A 22,115-nucleotide genomic window follows, 5' to 3' on the forward strand; every position below is an offset into this window, starting at 1 on the left:
ATCACTTCTGAACACTGCCCCATTGATTTTCAGTTTTTAACCACAAGATTCATAAAATTTCTTTCTAATGTGGTACAGTATTTGGCAATTTGTAATTTAGCAGTCTTATTGTTCTCTCTTAAATTGATTTGAAGTATTGTAGGCCTCTATTTTTAAACCCCCATCAGTTAAACTTGAAATTGTTTTTTTATCTTCTTTTTCCAGATATTTGTCTGCCGCCTTTGCTCTTGTTTTTGGGAACCCTCTTCGATTAGTGAACGGATATGACAGTTTTGGGAACTGTGTGCGGAAGTGACAACGCAGACATAAAAGATCACAATGACAGCTTGCTAATATTCTCCGGCTACGATGTCAGTGACTACAAGTAATTAAGTGGCCGATTCTATTTTTTGCATTTTTTTTTATCTTTTTCTTATTATTAGGATGAGAGTTTATAAAGCTTTCAGCTATTAAGGATGTAGGTGTAGTAGTTTGTTTGCTACTGAATAATTCTGGAGGTAAATAATATGCATGTCAGATTAATTGAAGGTTAAAGAACACGACTCCATACATTCCTTCCACTTGTCCCATTCCAAATCTTTAGCCTGATCCCTTCTAAGTGTTATATAGTCGTAATAGATTCTTGCTTTCTCCTCATAGTTCCCTCTCCATCCCTTAGTCACCTACTGAGGAGCATAAAAATCCAAAAAGGAATCCTGTAATACACAATATTTGTATACACTTATTCTAGAGGCTGGTTATCAATAAATCTAAAGAATTTTCTGCATTATCATGAAATTTTGCTCAAATGTCGTAGGTGATAATAAAATTAGGTTTCAGTTGAAACTATATTTTGCTGTTTTTCTCCAGGTATGTTATGTTTTTTGATGTGAGGGATTTAAGTGTATCCCTGAAAGTGTGTGTTTAAACAGTGCCCTGATAGGACACTCCATACACTCCAAGATATTCATGACTTCTACAACCGTACTGGCTCAAAACTTTGCAGGTATTCCATCTTCTTTTTACATACACGACTTATATTAGGTCAATATATGTATTTTATATGGTTCATTTAACTGTAGATACTATAAGAAGTTTCAAAACATTCAGTTTCCAGTGGTTTTATAAATATGAAAAGTTACTAAGATATTTATGAAGATCACAGCATAAGGAAGATAATTGTTTGTGATCAAGTTATATTCACTGTTGTCTCAAATTCCATTTTATGTAATTTTGTTTTCACAATTTCTGGGTCCTCCCCTAGGTATCTCTCTGAACTACCCACTTCAAATCCTTCAAACTTTAGGTAAAACATGAGTTTCTTAATGAGTCATGAGTGCCTGCTGGACTAGAATTTGGCCCCCTCAGTAGAGACATAGGGAAGTCTAGGAATACAAGAACACCACAATACAAATGGAAAGCTGCCAGACGTGTAAAGTGCATCAAAACAAACAATAATTAGACAATAATTGCTACCCTGATTCGAGCTATGTACACACACTTGCTGTCTAGACCTAGCTGCTAGTTAGTTCCACTTCTTCACCATGTAAAGATGATGGGAGACCTGTATTTATGTACACCATAAGGGGAAGGAATTTACATGAAACTGTAACAGAGAAGACCTGGGAGTAGACGTAATCCCAACATTAACACCAAAAGCTTATGTGAACAGGATAATATCAGCAGCATATGGGAAGTTAGCAAACATAAGAACATCATTTAAGAGTCTAAACAAGGAGGCTTTCAAGTCTTCATACACACTGCATATATTAGGCCATTTCTTGAATATGCAGTAACAGCATGGAACCCACACTTTGTGAAGCATTAACAAAAACTTGAGAAAGTTCAGGTGTTTGCATTGATTAGTACCAGAATTGAGACCTCAGCTATGAGGACAGGTTGAGGAAACTTGCCCTCATAATCTTAGAGGGAATTGTAATGAATAGGAAAAAGGAAAGAAGAAAGGGGGAGGAAGAGTGCTTTAGGAAGAGGAAGGATGGTGGAGGAGGAGAAAACATGATAGATAAAGTGTAGAGAGATAGAAGATGGGAAGATGAGAACGAAGGAGGTAGAATTGCCAAGTATAATGAATAGGAAGAGTTAGGGTCTCAGAGCAGATAGAGGTAGTGCTGCCACCATCCATTCATAAATTTACAAGACAAAGAATGGAAACTCTCTTTCTTTCCAACAGTTATTATAATTGATGTTAACAGGGAACAACTGCAAGCATGAGGATCGGAAAAAGTTAATTACCAAGTCTGAAACTTGAGTAAGTAATCTTCAGAGTGGACAATCTTCTAGTGAAGTAATCTTCACTCTAGCTTTCACTTTGCATAAGTCTTGAAGTGAATCCAAGATCTTAGGTTACCACATTTAAAGACAATTAAAAATACTGTAACTAAAAAGATTATTCATTATCTATTATATATACTCATGATTCAATAATATGGATGGACAATTGCTTTACTTGACTTTACTATATCAACCCAAATAAAGAATCAGTCACTACACAGGAAATTGAGACCACAATGGCTGACTACTACTAACATTTTAAAGCATATAATTTAGGAACACAAAATACATCACCTCACATCCAAACTCGCCGAGGTCTCCGAGTAGCAATTGGCTAGAAAGGCGGGGGGGTGGGGGGGATACAGTTGTCAGTCAAGTCACCCCCCCCTCCCCCATGGCCAAGCCAAGACAAGCCTGTAGAATCTGGTCTTCAGAGGTGAATCCTCGATGTAGAGCGAGGATCCTCTATATCCCAAAGTGCAGTACAACTGCCCGGGGTATACAAGGGGAACCACGAGCCGAGCTCTGCCTTTCAGAGATAGCCCTCGGCTATCTTACTGTCACTCCGGACAAGGCAGATCTTTTGTTGGAAACAACGTTATTCCAGTCAACATACCCAAACCATCTTTGTATGCTCTCCTCTTTCTTGCCGTTTATTAACTTTTTTTATATTATGATTTACTGTATTATAACCAAATACTGTAAATGCATGTACAGTAGTTTCCTATATCTTTTAATATTTTATATAATTTATATTTAAGCCATTATTAAAGTTAAAATTTTCCTTTCTCCATGCAAATCAGCATTAGATGACGAAGTGTAAGTATACTAAAAGTATTCATCCCATATTTCTTATGTAAGTGATATAAATTATAGAGCCTGCATATAAGCCTATAATAATTAAGTGCTTATGAAAAAACCATGAAAATTTGTTTAATAGGGTAATTTTTGTATGCAATAAAATTATTCTTCAATACTCTAACAGCAAAGATAACTGGAAAATACCGTTAGTGAGAAAACTTTGAAAGTGGTTTAGTAGGAAGACAGTGTGTAACATCTCATCAGATGTTTAAATACTGTATGTTTACAGCAGTCTATGTAATCGGTGTAAGCTTCTATATTTATTTTCTAGAAGGATTCCTCCTGGTGGCTTCCTGAAAGCCACCAGGAGGAAAGCTCTCTTGTTAAGATTACTCCATGCTAAAAGGTCACATCAGTTGTCAAAGTTGTGTTTGGCCTACTGGGGACCAGAGTCAGAACCTGCCACCCTACAGAGGCAACAGGGAGTGGGTGACATTTCACCACCCCACTGAAAAAAGCCTCCAGAAAGTCAGCAAAGCTTTACAGACAACTGGAGCATTCAGGGAAAATGAAACTGTAAAATGGGTCCCGGGCCAGAGAACCACAATCCCCTGTGGTTCTCTGGTATGGTCTGTTATGGATCAGCCTGTCAAGCCTGCTATTGCTAAATGGATCAGCCCATCGAGCCTCCCATCAGGAGTGCGAGTTCAATAGCTGCACACTGTCTCTGCTACCTGATGATCACTCTTTTTGCCTCTGCCATCCTTTGGGGTCGGGTCCTCCCCCAGGTTCGGTTCAGAGTTCCCTTGGGTTCCTCAGCTCCTTTCTGGAGGTTTTCTGCTTTTTGTGTCCCGCCTAAGGAGGTTTGGGGAGGCTCATGCAGCTTACCTCATACAAGACCTGGATTATGTCTCTGTGCTGGATCTGTCCTCATTTGAGTACCGTTCTTGAGGTACTGGGTGAGTTATGAGTTTTCAGGGTATTCCTGGCTGGCAGACTGCCCTCTTTTTTTTATCAGGGAGTGTGGCATGGGTTTTGTCAGACCCGCACGCTTGAATGGGGGGAAAGGATACTGCCATTCTGCAGGTTTCCCTGGGGAAGGGGGGGGGGCCAATTTTGAGCACCTCAGTGCGTGCCTTTTAGTAAAGGTCTCGCATTGGTTCCCAAGGAAACACAGGATGTTGGTCTTTAGCAGCTGCATCTGCAGGTCCCCGCTCTTTTGGCTACTTTGGCTGCTGAGAACTTTCACGCCCGCGGGCATTTGGCCTCAGTCATGCACTTCCTTTTCCTTCTCGATTTGTCCTCGGACTGGCTTAGGGAGGACGTGGAGGCATTGAGTGCCGGGCCTTTGTCTGGGGTGCTGGCCTTTTCAGCCAGGGCATTGGCTACTCTATTGAAGCTGTTTGTACTGATCCTCCGGGAGGTGGTGTCTCTGTTCTTTGCCTCTTGCCTCGCGTATCGTCAGGTTGTCTTTGCTCTCTTTGGTCCATTGTTGTTTGCTGAGAATGCTGTGACTCGGTTTCTGCAGGCAGCCTCGTCTAGTTGCCGTCCTCTGTCGGATTTGTTGGTCATTCGGGGTGGCTGTTCTCAGGCCTCTCAGAAGGGTCGTGCCAGGACTTGGGGTTCTTCTAGTCGAAGTGGGCCGTTGGTGCCAATTTCTGAGACAGTGCCGCCTCCTGTACTGGCGTCGTCTGGTTACTGGTTTTTAGCGCAATGCTCCCTCTGCTCGTAGACCGGCCTCTAGTACGGGGGCATTGGCCCTTTTCACGGTTCACCCTGTTGACGGGGCGCTGGTGGGGAGGCTCGCTCTGTTTGCCCACACTTGGTCCCACGCTTCGTGGGCGTTTCGAGTCGTGTCCTCGGGCCTGTGGTGGCGTTGGGCAGCTCCTCCTCCTATGGAGGGGGGGGGGGGTTTCGGGCTAGTGAGGCAGCCTTCTTTCCTTTTGCTCCATTGGGTCATCCTGGAGTGGGTGTGCTTGGGTGTGGTCGAACCGACTTCATCCCTCAGGTGGGTTTCCTGCCTGCTTCCAGTACCGAAACGGGACTGTGTGGATCTTTGTTTCCTTCTGGACTTGTCCCGTCTGAACTGTTGGATTCCTTGCCTCTCCTTTCAGAGACCACTTTGTACCAATTTGGCCGCACTTTTGGATAGTGTTTCTGGACCTCTGGGATGCGTATTGCCACATACCAATTCATCCGGGGTTCAGGGATTGGCTAGGTTTCATCGTGGGGCGGCATGCTTACCGCTTTTGTTGCGCTCTGTTTAACTTGAATCTGGCACCTCGCATTTTCACGCTTCTTATCCGGGTCGTGGTGGCCCGTCTGTGTCTACTAGGGGTTCAGGTTTTGGCCTACATCGATGACTGGCTGGTGTGGGCTCCCATGCGGTCTACTTGCCTGCTCGCCAGGGGTTTGATTCTTTCCCAGCTCACCAGGTTCGGGTTCCTGGTGAACTGGAGGAAGTCCTATCTGGTTCTGTCCCAGGTTTGGACCTGGCTGGGCCTCGTGTGGGACTCTTGGACCACTTCCGTCTCTCCCTCCTGCAGCATTGCTGCGGCTGCAGTTCCGCCTTCAGCTGTTTCTGGAGGGGCCTTGGGTCACTTGTTGATGGCTCGAGCAGTTGTGCGCTTCGAGCGATTCATCTGCTAGATTCTCGGGGTTTAGCTCTCTGGATACTTCCCGAATGTGAACGGTACAATGTCCTGGCGGACGGCCTGTTGCAGTTCATTCCCTTGTCCACGGAATGGATAGTTGATGCCTACTCCTTCAGTTGGCTCTGGCGGGCGTACAGGACCAATGAGGTGGACCTTTTTGCGTTGGTGTGGTCCCGGCATCTCCCGATATATGTGGTGCCCTTCCTTAACTGCGGAGCCGTTGCAGTGGATGCATTTCGGCAGGACTGGTCGAGGTGGGTTTACCTGTATCTCTTCATCCCCGGTCCAGCAGTTGCTTCGGTGGCCAGCCCAGCCTTGATTTCAGGCGCTGCTTGCTCGGTGTCTGATCCCGGGGCATTTTCCACGGCTCCGCCTCTTCCAGCAGATCGAGGCCAGTCCGGTACAGTGGTACCTCGGATTACGAGCGTTCCCGTTTGTGAGTTTTTCGGGTTACTAGCAGGATTTTCTTGGAAAATTTACGTTGGAATACGAGCGTTGCCTCGGAATACGAGGGTGTTGATACGCATACAGGCCGACCTAGCGTGTGGTGGCACGGCAATCCCCTCTCAGTTTACCAGAGCCTTGCGTCCAGTGACTATCCCACCTGAATTCTTCACAAGGATTTACAGTTTTTTGTTGGATTTTTGGCCATTTGAACATAAAAGTAGTAGTTATATATCTTGCCATGGTCCCAAGAAAGCCAGTGGTAAGGTTCAACCTAAGAAAATAGTTGTGAGTAGAGGCAGTACAGGATGTCCCTTCCTCATTAAGAAAATGTGAGAAGTATGGGAAGAACTGCAAAGTTTTGTTGGAAAAAACTCGCCCAGATAAAGCTGTAGCAGGCCGTTGCATTGACCTTTTAAATGACAATGTGATGTTTTACTACAGACAAGTGTTGCAAAGAAGGGAAAAAACAATCTTCAATGGATCGTTTCATTCCTCGAAAATCGAGCAGTGAGCCACAATCAGGACCTAGTGGTATGCAGGCAAAACGTGCCAGAGAGAAAAATCCAGAAAAATCTTTACTGCCTAATGTTATAATGGAAGGGGACTCCCCTTCCAAACAGTAACACCTCTCCTCCTCACCCTCCTCACCATTTTCCCTACGCCAACAGTAGTCATCAGCAAGGGTAAGTAAAACTTAAACATACTTTTGTAGTGTAGATTTGGATGAATTAGGTATAAAATTTAGTTTGAAGTGAAGTTTTTGGGTAGTCAGGAACAGATTAATTCATTTCCCATTATTTCTTATGGGGAAATTGGCTTCGGTTTACGAGTTTTTCGGATTACGAGCTGTCTCCAGGAATGGATTAAACTCTTAAACCGAGGGTACCCCTGTATGTGGCTGGTTCGTTCTTCGCATCTGGTCTTTTTGACGCAGGTGTATCACCACTTTATGGTGATCAGGTGGCCTTGTTGATAGTGTCCCTTCTGTGGTCCTGGTCTCTGCTACAGTATGACATGTCTTGGCAGTCTTTTCGCCATTTCGTTTCTCTTTGTAGGTTGACTTCTATTCGGTTCGGGTTGCCTTGTCATTCCTTTCTTGGCTCTTTTTGGAGAGTCATCTTGTGCCGAATATTGTCGCCTCGTATCGTGCGGTACTGGCAGAGCCGCTCCAGTTTGAGTTTGAGGTGGATGTCACTTTCGCCTTGTTCCATAAGCTTTCTCATGCTTTATTTCACCTCCGGCCTGCTTATGCGCCGCCTGAGCCGTCCTGGTCCTTGGGCAGGGTGCTCTCTTTTTCTCTCTCCTCAGTTTGTGGTGGCCCCTTCGGTTCGAGAATACTTTGAGAAGGCTCTGTTTCTGCTGGCATTGGCCTCTGGGGGTCAGGTCAGTGAGCTTCATGCTCTCTGGTGCAGAGGTTTCTGCTTTTTTGGTCCTGGTTGGCATTTTATTCAGTTGCAGCTGTCTCCTACTTTTCGCGTGAAGAACAAGACAGCGGGCTTCTGGAGGGGTCCTTGGGTTATTGATGCATGGTTGGTCTGACCGAGGGTGCATCATGTGTTGTCCGGTTGAGGCTCTGCGCCATTACCTGTGCACCTCGACTTTTGTGGCTGTGGACACGCTTTGGATTGATCCGATTTCCCTCATTCCCTGTTCCAAGGCTCGGGTCTCTTAGGTCTTCCGCAGGGTTATTAAGTCTAGCCAGCCTGTGGTCTACCCTCGTGCCCATGCCGTTTGCAAGTCCTGTATGCTACTTTGACTGCCGTGTTTGGCAACATGTCCCGGGTTGACATTGAGGCGCGGGGGTTTTGGAGGTCAAACAGGGTCCTGGCCACCTGCTATTTGGTAAATGTCCCTGGTCCCAGTTGTTCAGGTGGGGCTTTGGGTCGCAGGTTGCAGCCAGTTGTCTCGTCTTTGAGTTGATCCACGCGGTGCAGCCGCCTTCCCGGTAAGTCCTTCTTTTACTTATCTTTGGTTATGTAGTTCCAGGGAGTCGAAGGGGCTCCTCACAGAAAACTAGTGTTGAATGTACTGCAATGAAACTTTCTGGGTGAGCCTCGGAGGCTCTCTGGCACCCTCCCTCCTTCCGGTTGGCGGTTTCGTTTTTATGCTCAGCCTCCGAACTGAGGAGCTGAGCATCCAGGGGGGGGGGGGGGTCGTGGGGTCCCCCCTCTCCAGCTGCGTGGACTAGCAGCACGGCGGCTGTGGTTAACGTTTGCTTGTTTGCTTATTTTACTTGTTTCTTTTTGGGGAGTTGTGTTTCTTTGTTCAGTCTCCAGTTTTTTTGCAATTTCCTTTCCTGTGGAAACAAATCAAAACAAATCTGGATTTGTTTTGAGATGCCTACCTTTCTGGGTGCCTAACCCTGGTCGATGGCAGACAGGGAATTACCCCAAATCGAAGGGGGTTTCCATAGGCCATTGCCCCCTGCACCTCTCTGAGGGGGGGGGGGGCAGGTTCTGCCTCATAGTCCCCAGTAGGCAGAACGCCATTGACTGAAGCCCCAGACTAATATATCGCATATCAGTCCTATAGCTCCAGGGAGCCTCCGGAGCTCGCCCAGACAGTGGCATTTCATTAAGTTCAATGCTGGTCTTTTAACACTCTTTTCTTTCCTTTCTTTCCTTTCCTTTCTTTCCTTTCCTTTCCTTTCGTTTCCTTTCCTTTCCTTTCGTTTCCTTTCCTTCCTTTCTTTCCTTTCCTTCCTTTCTTTCCTTTCCTTCCTTTCCTTCCTTTCCTTCCTTTCCTTTCCTTCCTTTCCTTTCTTTCCTTTCCTTTCTTTCCTTTCCTTTCTTTCCTTTCCTTTCTTTCCTTTCCTTTCTTTCCTTTCCTTTCTTTCCTTTCCTTTCCTTTCTTTCCTTTCCTTCCTTTCCTTTCCTTCCTTTCCTTTCCTTCCTTTCCTTTCCTTCCTTTCCTTTCCTTCCTTTCCTTTCCTTCCTTTCCTTTCCTTCCTTTCCTTTCCTTCCTTTCCTTTCCTTCCTTTCCTTTCCTTCCTTTCCTTTCCTTCCTTTCCTTCCTTCCTTTCCTTCCTTTCCTTTCTTTCCTTTCCTTTCTTTCCTTTCCTTTCTTTCCTTTCCTTTCTTTCCTTTCCTTTCTTTCCTTTCCTTTCTTTCCTTTCCTTTCTTTCCTTTCCTTTCTTTCCTTTCCTTTCTTTCCTTTCCTTCCTTTCCTTTCCTTTCCTTCCTTTCCTTTCCTTCCTTTCCTTTCCTTCCTTTCCTTTCTTTCCTTTCCTTTCTTTCCTTTCTTTCCTTTCCTTTCCTTCCTTTTCCTTTCTTTTCTTTCCTTTCCTTTCTTTCCTTTCCTTTCTTTCCTTTCCTTTCTTTCCTTTCCTTTCCTTCCTTTCCTTTCCTTCCTTTCCTTTCCTTCCTTTCCTTTCCTTCCTTTCCTTTCCTTCCTTTCCTTTCCTTCCTTTCCTTTCCTTCCTTTCCTTTCCTTCCTTTCCTTTCCTTCCTTTCCTTCCTTCGTTCGTTCGTTCGTTCGCTCGCGCTCTCGCTGTCTGGCAGTTTGGTTGAGGTGCTTGAGGCTCTTCTCCAGAGGCAGGGGTTCTGTTCCTTTGGCCCTGGTGGGTAGTTTGTTTATCTGCAGCCTTCTCTTTTTGTGGTGAGGATTGAGTTGGCAGGCTTCCAGAGGGGTCTTATTGGTGATTGATGCTTGATTGTTAAAGCTGGGGTGTGCATCAATTGTTGTGTCTGGTGGTGACTTTTTGCAGCTACTTATGAGACAATGGTTCTGCCTTGGTGGACGCCATGTTAATTGAACCCGTTTTCCATGGTTTCCTGTTTCAAGGTTCACATTTCTCAGGTTGTCTGCAGTGTCATTAAGTCTAGGCAGCTTGATCTACTCTAGGGCCACAATGTTTGCAAATACTGTACACAGCTTTGGCCACTGTCTTCTCAAACATGTCCTGGGGAGATATTTGGGCTCGAGGGGGGGAGACGGAGGAATGGTGTACTAGCAGGGTTTTTGCGGCCTGGTATTTAGTCAATGGTCTTGGTCCCAGTTGGTTATGAATGGCTTTGGGCTGTCTCCCCCAGCCTAGGTTCTCTTCTCTGTCCTAGTGCTTGCTGCCTCTTCTTCCTGGCGAGTCCCATTTTTGTTCTCTATGGTTAGTTGGCTTCAAGGGCTCCCTGAACCAGCGGACCAGAGAGCTCCCTCCAGAAACCCAGCATTGAATGTAATGAAATGCTTCTCTGGTTAAGTCACAGGGGGATCCCCAATTCAGACTCTCCCTCCAGGTTCATTGGTTCATCATTGGGCTGTTCACCAGCTGCAGAACTGACCATCGGAGCCAGCTGAAGGCTGGGGCGCAAAACTGCCTGGGCCCATTGGTATTTGGTTTCGTTGTATTTGGTTCTAACAAGTTTTGAACTAGTTTGAGTGAATTGCTTGTTCTGTGTGAATTATTTGCAGAGTTGTTTGACAGTTTCGAGGCTTTGTTTTCCTTGAACCCTGCAGTTGTCTGTAAAAGTTTTGAGTTTCTGGAGGTATTTATGGTGGGTTGACAGATTGTCACTCGCCCCCTGCACCTCTGTGATTAAGGCCAGGTTCTGGCTCTGATCCCCTGGTTGGTCAAACAGAACTCTGACGTGAAATTTTAGTATGGAGAATCTCAGCAAAATAGCTTCAGGGAGTGACCAGGACTCCTACAGAAAAAGGCAATGCTTTTTTTTTATATTCAATTGAAAGCTTTTCCATGACTGATTAATTTTGATCTTCATAACTAGCATTCTCTCTTCCATGTTTTTCTGAATTATAAATTATAAATTAATATATGTTTGTTTAAATCACTGGAATGTCTTCCGAATATTTTGCAAATGGTTTGTTATGGTATAATCCGTATTTTTAAACCTTTATTGATTTACCTTGAGGTTACCTTGAGGTGCTTCCGGGGCTTAGCGTCCCCGCGGCCCGGTCGTCGACCAGGCCTCCTGGTTGCCGGACTGATCAACCAGGCTGTTGGACGCGGCTGCTCGCAGCCTGACGTATGAGTCACAGCCTGGTTGATCAGGCTGATTTATGCAAAGTTTTTCTCTGGGGTTTGTTAGTAATTACACCAGGCCTCAAATTTTATGCGAGGCCTCTTCAAACATAAAACTAATCCATATAGAATAAGACTAAGAACTGTGAGAAAATGTTGTTGCCATTTTCTACAGAGAAGTTATGCTGCTTATCTCATATATAAGGGACATTCCCAGAAGTGCTTGTGTGGTCATAATTCCCTCTATTATCATACCAAGAAATCATTAATAGAACCTAATACAAGAAATAGGGAGTTATTATTAGTAAAACTTGTTATGTTGGTAATGCTTTAAAAAATAGACGAATGAGTATAAAAATCCAGCATTGATTATTCAGTATTATAGTATATATATATTCAATGTTTGCTGCTTTTGTGCCTTTAAAAGTAAATTTGATTAAGACAAAAAAATATGGCAATAACCTACATCTAAAAAGTAATAATATAGAAATGGATGAACAGATTTACAAGATATACTGGTACAGTATATGTAAGCAAAATATCTGATTGCAGGACATAATAAGCCAAGATATGTTATGATTTCATGATGCTGTGACAGGAAGCATCTCTAGTGCTGTGCTCAGAAAGTGGTGTTTCATATTCACTCAGTCTTGTGTTATTCTGACTCAACTATGATAAATTATAAAATATTTCAGATATGACTACGAGAAATATGATCAAGATGTTAGCTGGGTTAAATCTTCTAATGACCTGTCCCTGAATGCCAGCTTGCTGTTAGCCGAGTGTCCCGCTTTGCCAGTTTTTCAAAGGTAAGACCAATTAGATAAGTCTCTAGTGGAAAATATATTTACCAACAGCTGTTTTTAGCCACTTAACCACTGAGCTGCTCGGCTTCCAAATACGACCCCCCCCCCCCCAAATGCAAAGGAAATAATTTTTTTTGTTTTTGTTTGTTTTTTTTTGTTTGTGTTTGTTTGAAAGTGTCAAAACCCCTTCCCTGAGTATGGATATGGTAACAAAGGGTCAAAATTGTACTTACTTTGACTGCTATGGAGTCCGTAAGTTCGCACGTGACATCATCATTCCCCGGTCGCCATGGCTTACGCTCCCGGGGCCAGTAGGGCGCGCGACTCAAGATGAGCGAGTTGCCACGAATATATTTTTGTTCATTTTTTTGCGCACAGTTCCAAATACATCTTATTTGTCTTTATGTGCCAATCCTATATACAGTATAATGAACACGTACACTATATTATGGCAGTAGAACATCCGTACTGTCCGAAGACACTGTGTTATGTGCATGACATGTGTATACATATACGGCACATATTTCCAATAGATCATGCTAATTTTGTATATATATAATCTATTTACACAATGTATACACACACCATAAACACACTCAGAACTCCGCGAGTGTGAGCTGCCACACCCAGCCAGTCCTCACTCACTCCTCCAATATCTTATTCACCAACATTGTTCCTCCCACCATACTGTTATTGTTTTTATTACACCACTAGCAGTACCCGGCCACACGTTGCTGTGGCTCGGTAATACATGTGAGTTGCTGAGCCACCATTCTCCTCACCTGTCTCCTCGGCCTCCCAACCATTCCCCACTCCACCATCCCCTCTTCCTTCCCACCATGCCCCACTCCCCTGTCCCTTTGTCCTCCCCATCATTCTCCATTCCCCTGTCCCTTTGTCCTCCCCATCATTCTCCATTCCCCTGTCCCTTTGTCCTCCCCATCATTCTCCATTCCCCTATCCCCATCATCCCAAACTCCCCCGTCCCCTCGTCCTTCCACACCATTACTCACTCCCTTGTCCCCCCCCCCCACCATCTCTCACTTCCGTCCTCTTGTCATCCCCACCATTCCCCACTCCCTCGTCCAATGCCTTCCCAAATGGTCTGATGTTCCCATCAGAAAATTGGGAACATCAAGTTATCTGATGTTCCCATGACTGAAATAAGAAAGTTAAAAAATGAAATGAAAATATGAAAAAATAAAAAAATAAACTATACTCACGAAATGAACAGTATGGTAAAAACACAGCTCAATTCCAATGCAATGTCACAAAATAATTAAATCAAAATGAAAATAAATTGAAATCTATGAAAATTCAATTTGTCAATGCAATTGGAAACATTAAAATGGAATCGTAATGTATTTAGTACAGTATAGCGTATGTTGCTCTTATGTGCAACAGATGGCTTTTTTTTTTTTTACCACAGGTGTGGCATCTATATAGTAGGGATATAAAAACATGCACGTATTCGAGTGAAACGTTGTGTCTAAATTTCAAAGGAGTCGGTGAAGAACTTTTGGAGATTACAGTGTGTGTTGCTCTTACGTCCAGTAGATGGCGCTGTTTAAAAAAAAAGCATGTTTTTTCCTGTCACAGGTGAGGCATGTATATAGTAGGTATATGAGGAATGGTCCCCTGAATCCTGGGGACCATTCAGGCTTGTTCGCATAGTAGGTATATAAAAACACACGCCTATTTGAATGCAACATTGTGTCAAAATTTCAAAGTAATCGGTAAAGTGGTTTCGAAGATTTCCCTCACATGAAAAACAGTTTTTTTAAATTTTTTTTTTTTCATCACAAACGTGATATCTATATAGTATGTATATAAAAACACGCTCGGATGCGAATGGAATGTGGCATCAAAATATCAATGCAATCGGTGAAGAACTTTGAGAGTTTAACGATTTTGAACAAACTAACATTTACATTTTTATTTATATAGATAAGAGATTGATTTACCTGTTAGTAAACTTTTTAATTACCTGGTAGTTTGTTTTTGATATAGAGTTTGTAGGTATCCATGTAACTATCTTTTGCAGCAATCCTGTACTCAATCGGTGTGTGCCATTAAAAGGTGAAGGACCTACAGGGATTCTGTATAACCTTTATGGTTACCTCAATACAATGGATATTTTGGAGCAAGTGTTAGCGGACTTGTATGCTTCCTGGCACCTGATCCTCATCTTTATATTCATCACTTTAGGTAAGAGTTTAGAGACAGTTTATTTTTGTATTTCTGTTGGTTTAGTGTTCTGGGACATAATGAAATGTGCATGAAAGGTGAGTAAATGAATAGGTAAAATGTTATCATTAAATGCTACTCCTTCAAAAAATTACATGCATGTTATTTCCTGCCCTGATCTAATATTTTGCCTATGGTTGGGAGAAATCTTCCAACACAGATATAAGAAATGTCAGTGGAACAACTGCAGGAGCTTTAAAAGAAAGAACTGGGGAAGTTTGTGTTGTTAATGGATCAACCTGGCTTTATTGGCTATGTGGGCCTCTCAGGCTACAAGCACAAACAACCTCACAGACCAGGCAATTGACTGGGAAGGATGGCCACAGGCCAGGCTGCCAGTGTTAAAACTCGGCAATTGTCAACAGATAATCAACCAAACTGTCGACAGTGGACATAATACCTACCAACATGCCTCAACAATGTGTAGAAACATGGTTAGGGTGGGTGTGAATTGTGTGTGTATTGACTTTCATTGTGCACCTATAAGGTCAATAACATCATTACCTCCCTCACAGTATAGAGAAGCTGCGGTGAAACAACTTGTCCTCCTAATATAGGATCGCATCTTGACACATACTCTACCGAAGGGCAAAAATCTTTGTACTATAATATAGTAGTGGCTCGCAGAATTGACTCTGTCCAATTTTCTGTTTTGGGTCCTCTGGTAAGTTAGGAGAGGGCACTTTAGTACAATAGTTTCTTAACTTTGGGAAACTTTAGGACACGCTGGGTGAAAAGTAAAAATTGTAACATTGTCATGACCTGGGAATAAAATAATTAGTAAAATATGCTTGTGGTGTTCATGATAGATTAAAAGCAGTCAAGTTATCAGAGACTTCAAAGTCTAGACAGGAACGTTCCTGGAATAGTTAGTATTTAGGTCTTAAATCAGTAGCCAAGCCATTCATTAATTTATTAAGAGTTTTTTTCTAAAAACCATGGGGGGATTTATGCTCAAGTCATTAACCATGAGGAATCTGTTAGTAAGGTCACCCACATAAGGTCAACTTATAGGTGACCATATGAGGGAGCTGGTCGGCCGAGCGGACAGCACGCTGGACTTGTGATCCTGTGGTCCTGGGTTTGATCCCAGGCGCCGGCGAGAAACAATGGGCAGAGTTTCTTTCACCCTATGCCCCTGTTACCTAGCAGTAAAATAGGTACCTGGGTGTTAGTCAGCTGTCACAGGCTGCTTCCTGGGGGTGGAGGCCTGGTCGAGGACCAGGCCGCGGGGACACTAAAAAAAAAGCCCCGAATTCATCAAGATGAGCTCAAGATAATCTTCACATAATTAATAATTATCAAGGTAATTTAAGAATGAGACAATTGTGATATTACCAAGAGTATCCATATTACTCTGTCAAATAAAATTATAACTTAATAACTAAATAATGGAAATGACAACGTAAACTAACAAATCTTCTATCAGATGGATAAATAATAACTAATGTAATTAATCTGACACAGATCTTACCTGACATATCAGCAGCGCAAGCAATAGTTTGTCAATATACGTGAGAAACCTGAAGGAGACAAGTTTGAACACTTATCTTGTTTTCAGTGATAAGTCCTCATTTCATATGAATAGCGAAGTCAACAAGCATAATGTTCGCTTTTGGGGCAAAGAAAATCTCCACGCCACAGTTTGTTTTTCTTTGAGTTTATCGATGTTGATAAACATCGACCGGTGATGTTTATTTGCACATGTTTCAGAATGTGCTAATTGATGAGCTCATTGCAAATGAACATGCACACGCTTAATTTTTCAACAGGATGGGCCTCCACCTCATTGAAAGCTCACTGTGTGGGCTTATCTCAAGAATTTGCCAGGAAGACAGATTGGGCATGCTGATGATGAAGACAATGTGCTGTTGAAATGGCCACCATGTTCACCTGACTTGACACCTTGCGATTTTTTTCTTTGGGGCTATGTGAAGGGACTGGTCTAGGTGTCTTCTTCCTACAAGCCTAGTGGAACTCAAGCAGAGAATCAATGTTGCACTGGATACTATAAGTGTTAGTAGCTTTGCAAGAATGTAAAAACACCAACGTTATGTACTCTTACAAACCCAATGTACCTTTCTATTTTTTATACTGTATACAAAAAAAAAAAACAGCTGATTACAAATAACATCCCCAAAATAAAAAATAAACAGATTTATTTAAGATTTTCCTTCGGTTCACAAAAAAATCTTCAGTGTAGCCAGTGCATGGAAAGTTGTTCTTAAATCATGCTTAGGAGAAATGAGGAATGACTTTAGACACCATTGGCAACAAAACTGGTGTGATGAGTTTTAAGATACCCTAATATGTATCATTTTGTCAAGCTGGTATCAGTGACTATTCCAGTGTGTAATGAAGTAGAGGAAGTACATCAAGCATCTCATTCACTCTTTCCTTTTCCTCATCTTATGTGCACAGTAGTAAGTTTGAAGTGATTTATGTTACTCTTAATATTAAGCTCACATTATTATTCGCCCGAAACAAAGTTGACTCGTTATATGAGGCTTGTGTTTTCACCCACCTACAAAATGTTGTCTTTACATATAAGTAGCAGTTAGTGTTCTGGCAAGATGTAACCCTTGCAGAGTGTTACAGGACAAGGTGCGAGATCCTACGAGATGAGTGCTACGCAATAGGTTAGTTTAAGCCTTAATATATTTGAATATGAGAATGCCCTCGTGTAAGGTAGCTTATTAAGAGTTGTAAAATTACTATTGTGGATTTAATTTTGCAGATATTTTAGTGCAGTATAGTTTATTGTCATGTACAGATTAGTTTTCCATTAGTACATTATGGTATGAAATTGTTGACAAAATATTATTTTATAAAGCTTAATTTCCTTTTAAATTTGCCAAACTTTATTCAAATTCTACTTTTTTTCCTCAATAGGTTTGTCATGTGCAGTGATGCTGTGTTTACATTTTGTAGCTGGGGTTGTGTCATACGCTGTCATGATAGCTGTTTCAGTTGCCTCAGTTGGTAAGTGCAAAGCATTTCTATATTTGTTCTTTCTGTTTATATACTCTACTATGGTATATACATATATACCATAGCAGTATATGATAAAATCACGAAGTATTAATGATATTTATGATTAAATTATACAACTTAGTGAGGATACCATTATATTAGCCTATCGTCTGAGATAGCTCAATCTCATATCACTGTTCTCAATTTTTATTAACATGTTTAGGTATCATCTTGCAGAATTGTTAGTCATACAAGAGCATGCAATCAGTAACTTGCACTTACAAACATTGGATGTAGTATGAAGATATTCTCTAGAACACAAAAAGGAGTTAAGTAATTGCAAAGTTGCAGGTGCATCATACTGGCACATCTGAAGGGTCTAATGAGGGAATATTCAATAATATAGTGTGTGAGATCATGACCGAGTTGTTACTTAAAGAGTTTACACATGGAATGCTCAGGGTTGGAAGATTTGTCCTTTGTAGCTACCTGCCACAGGTAATGGTAGCCCACCCTGAGCCTGGCAACCACTAAGTTGCACTTTCTGGTGGATGTTTTGTGTTGTCAATGTGCAGTACGTAGTGATCAGATCAAACAAATCGTAACTTTCACATTGATACTTTCAGACCTTTGAGAGTCTGATTTCTCTCTTATCAGATTCAAATGTTTGAAGCAATATTTCCTTAACAGCAGAGATAGGGATACCTAGGTTTAATTCAACTTCAGCCTTTTTGCATATTAATTTGGCTACTATGTCTCAAGAGTGGGTATAACCACAGATGTCACTCAAATAATGCTTAGGGGCACATAATACCAAACACCTACAGAAAACACCCCTCTGGTCTGGTGTCTTTAGTCCAAGAAAAACATGTGTATATAGTGTAATAACAGCAAGAACGCTGATTGATCTAAAAATGTGTCACTAAATACAAGCCCCATATTTTTAGTTTAACACTCTGCCTGCCCGATAACGCATCCGCATATAAATATACTCAGGCTGGGTGAGGACACACACCGTCTCAAATTAAAATTTGTTAAAAATCCATTTGTTTTCCGATCATTATGGGACATTTTTAAGAAAGTGCGCCAGTGTCTTCCCATTTTTTGTGATTGTGGTACACTTATGTGAAGGATGCAGGACAAAAACAAACGAAATAGTGTAACAAATAACGTCAGGAACAAATAACAAGTATAAATAATGACGAAAAGCCTTTTTTTTATGTGATGATTTGCAGTACATTGTACCTTATTCTTATGGTATTGATAATGTTGTTCTTCCATTTACCCTTATATGCATATATATCCCTTTAGAACACACTATTGCAAACAAATTGATACCAAAATGAATGATGTAACATGAAAATTGTGGTGAGAAAAATGAAAAGAGTATAAACATTTTAGTGCGGGTGTGCGTTCACTGGAAATGCTCGGCCGACTTTGGGGTGTGCTGGGGGTTACACGCCAGGCCAGGCAAAGTGTTAAGCATAACGATGTTCCACATATCTAACTATATAAATTTCTCAAATTACTCATTATTGAATAATATTCCTGCAAAAAATCTAGATATAAAACCATTCACAGATACAGAAATAATTATGTAAAAATGTACTTGGGGCAGCCCCTGCCACACTCAGCTGTTGGCCGCTAGGCTGACCTTGGATTGTTGTTCTGTGTATCAACACACGATCTTTGTGGTTCACTATGGTGCACAAAAAATGTAGATACTGTAGTTATATGTAACATGTGTGTATATAGTGTAATAACAGTAGAAATAATGTTTGATTGATCCAAGAATATAATGTACGTGTTACTATATATGAGCCCCATATTTTTTTAGAGTAGCGATGTTCTACACATTTAACTATGTAAATTGCACACTCTTGAATAATATTACAGCAAAAAAAAAAAAAAAAAAAAGGAAAAAACCAATGAGACACATTTAAATAATTATGAAATATTCACGGCAACTGCTGCCTCATGAGGTAGCTGGGACGAACAAGTGTCTTCAAGCACCTACTCGCTCAGCGTTCATGAATTGCTCCACTTCTTTGCTCCATCACGGTTAAAGTACATCGCATATAATATTTGATTTTAGTGTCCCGTGATCAGAGACCGCATTTTAACAATATAAGGGAAAATAATTTTTAAATAATTTTTTCTGCCGCATCACGTGGGTGTCATATTATAATGCGGAGCAGTGCAGTGGTTAAATATAAGGAATGTATATGTACATTACACTATGGTATCCTTAATGATATGCTAACTAGTACTAGCTAATCTCCAGGAAATTAAAATTCATTAGTAAAATAAAATTATTAATTTTAAAATGTATTGCTATTTTACAGTGGCAACAATACTGTTATGGTGGAGCTATGCTACTGTTCGCCTGCAGCTTGATAATTCTCCATTTGACCAGATTCTTGATGAAACCGTCCGCAATGAACGAGCCTTGCTGGTGTATGCCATCTTATCTACCATCATTACTGTAAGCTAATCAGACTTTCCATATTGTAGTGTTAGAGGTGTTAAGACTTGACAACAAAAATATTTAATGTGCCTATGTATTTAGCAGTACAAGTACTTGTGCCGTTTTCCAAAATCTACATGAAACAATCTTCTTAGCCACCGTATCTCGGTGGGATGTAATGACTGGTATATAAAGTTTTATTATATTAGGTATATTAGCTTTTGTTGTTATTAATGTAAATGTTCATTCTAGTTAAAATACCAGTTTGTTGTGTGTTAAATTTTATACTTCATTTGTAAGTGTTTGAGAGTATGTACTAGTAAATGTGTATGACTGTGTGTGTAAAGTTTTCCCACGCATTTTCGTGAGAGTAGCATCCCTGCACCCCATGAGGGGGAGAGGGCTGAGACTTGACACACTGGGAGTGTGTGGTGTGTGTGTGTGCGCGCGCTCATGAGGTACCAACCTCACTGTGTGAGATTATTGACCTGCATTGAATCTGAGTGACTGGAACTTAATCATTAGTAATCATCATTAATCTGGTGAGCGAGAAATTATTTCTTGTTAGTGTATTATCCCATTCGTGTGTCTTAATAAATGTTATGCACACATTTTGATTGTTAAGTCCCGCCAATTCATAAATATTGTACTGGCACGAGCTGAAAGGCACACTCTAGAGTACAAACTAACAAGATCCGTCCTTATTTTCTTACTTATTGTACAGTGGCACCTCCGTTTACGAATTTAATACGTTCCAAGAGATGGTTCGTACACCTAAAATTCTTAAACTGAAACAAATTTTCCTGTAAGAAATAATGTAACTTTAATTAATCCATTCCACATACCCAAAAATATTAACTTGAAAATACATTTTATACAGTATACTAATATTATTTTATAGTACCATAGTTTTATTGAGGACTCTTGTTGGTGTATGGAGATGGTGAAGAGGGAGGGAGGGAGGAAGAGAGATGTTAGAGTTTGGAAGGGGAGTCCCCCTTCCATTATATAATCATGCAGTGATGACATTTCTGGGGTACTCTCTCTCCTATGTTTTGCAGGCATACCACTAGGACCAGGCTGTGGCTCACTGCTTGCTTGTCTTATTAAGAATCTGTCTAAAGACACTTGTTTTCCCCTACATTTTAACACTTCTCTATAGTGACACCTTACATTGTCATTAAGGGGGCGTTATTCGGGTATATTAAATTTGTTGTTTAGTGTCAACCATTATTTTTGACTAGTTGTATATGAAAAGGGCTACAATTGTTCGAAGTTTCAGTACTGTAGCCTAAATAGTAAGGGAGATTTTTAATTTTTTTATTTTTTTCAACGAATTTTACACATTTTCAAGTGTAAATTTACAACCACACCTTTCAGATATAATCATTCTATGACTCTTTTCTGACAAATTAACATATAATAAAGGATCCCTCGCAAAAGATTTTCCAAAACGTCTTTAGTTTTCCTAATACAAATAGTCTAAGTTCTCCCCCAAAATTATGCAAATATATCATGTTTATTGCTATTATAAAGTCAATAAAGAACAAGATAAAAACACTTGCTAACGATTTGAGAGACATAAAATTTATATATAATGTGTAAGTTTCATGTAAATTGCATAAAAAATGAAAGAGATATTCATTTTCAAGTAACATAAACTTTCAAGTAAGTAAAAAATAAAGTCTAAGGTGTTGCCCTCTGTGGCTGAAGTTGACATCAACCAATTTACTCCAAAATTGGCACCCTTACAGATAGGCATACGTGCAGTCAGGTGTATAAGTTTCATGCAAATCGCCCTATAAACAAAAGAGAGATAAAATTAAAAAAAAAAGAAGTAAAATTTGACTTTTTTTTAACTAAATTTTTTGTTAATAAAACTAATTATAATTTGTTTTTAATATATGCTATTGTGATAGCTGAGAGTCATAGACATGATTTCAGTTGACATTTTTGTTTGATAATCTTTTTTGACCATTTTTGAAAATTTTTGACACACAATTCAATATTTTTTTTCACCCTTCCTATTTATGCTACGATGCCGAGACTTGGACCAAATGAAACCCTTTTCATATACAACTTATCAAAAAAGTTTGATTGAAATTGAACGAGTTTTCATTTTTTGCATATTTTGTGAATAACGCCCCCTTAAAAAGGTTAAGGCAATGGCCTGGTACAGCTTGACATGGGCATGTTTTTTCAGCAAAACTTTGCAGTTTTTCTCATACTGCACACATTTTCTTAGTGAGAAGGGGGCAGCCTCTACTGCCTCTACTCAACTATTTTCTTAGGTTGAACTTTATCACTGACTTTATTTGGGAAACATGGCATGATATATAATAAGAACTTTTATGTTTGGAAACCAAAAAAGCAGAAAAACAATAAAATTCTTCACAAAGAATTCAAGTGCAGGCGTCACTAGGCGGGATGCACCGGTAAACTGAGCGTGCCTCGCCCAGCAGCACCACATGCTT

The 22,115-nt window shown here is 41.0% G+C and overlaps 2 protein-coding genes across 2 annotated transcripts in view; one reads left to right on the top strand and one right to left on the bottom strand.

Moving 5' to 3' along the window:
- Positions 1–22,115, bottom strand: part of LOC123761386 (uncharacterized) — a 348,122-nt gene that overhangs the window by 226,577 nt on the left and 99,430 nt on the right. The window lies entirely within an intron of this gene.
- Positions 1–22,115, top strand: part of LOC123761385 (choline transporter-like protein 1) — a 44,144-nt gene that overhangs the window by 10,557 nt on the left and 11,472 nt on the right. The window contains 8 exon segments of the mRNA XM_069313645.1: positions 205–280; positions 282–364; positions 850–904; positions 906–985; positions 11,844–11,957; positions 13,999–14,162; positions 17,094–17,183; positions 19,520–19,659. Coding sequence (XP_069169746.1) covers positions 205–280; positions 282–364; positions 850–904; positions 906–985; positions 11,844–11,957; positions 13,999–14,162; positions 17,094–17,183; positions 19,520–19,659 — 802 coding nt within the window.

This window comes from Procambarus clarkii, chromosome 7, assembly GCF_040958095.1.
Source record: "Procambarus clarkii isolate CNS0578487 chromosome 7, FALCON_Pclarkii_2.0, whole genome shotgun sequence".
NCBI lineage: Eukaryota > Metazoa > Arthropoda > Malacostraca > Decapoda > Cambaridae > Procambarus > Procambarus clarkii.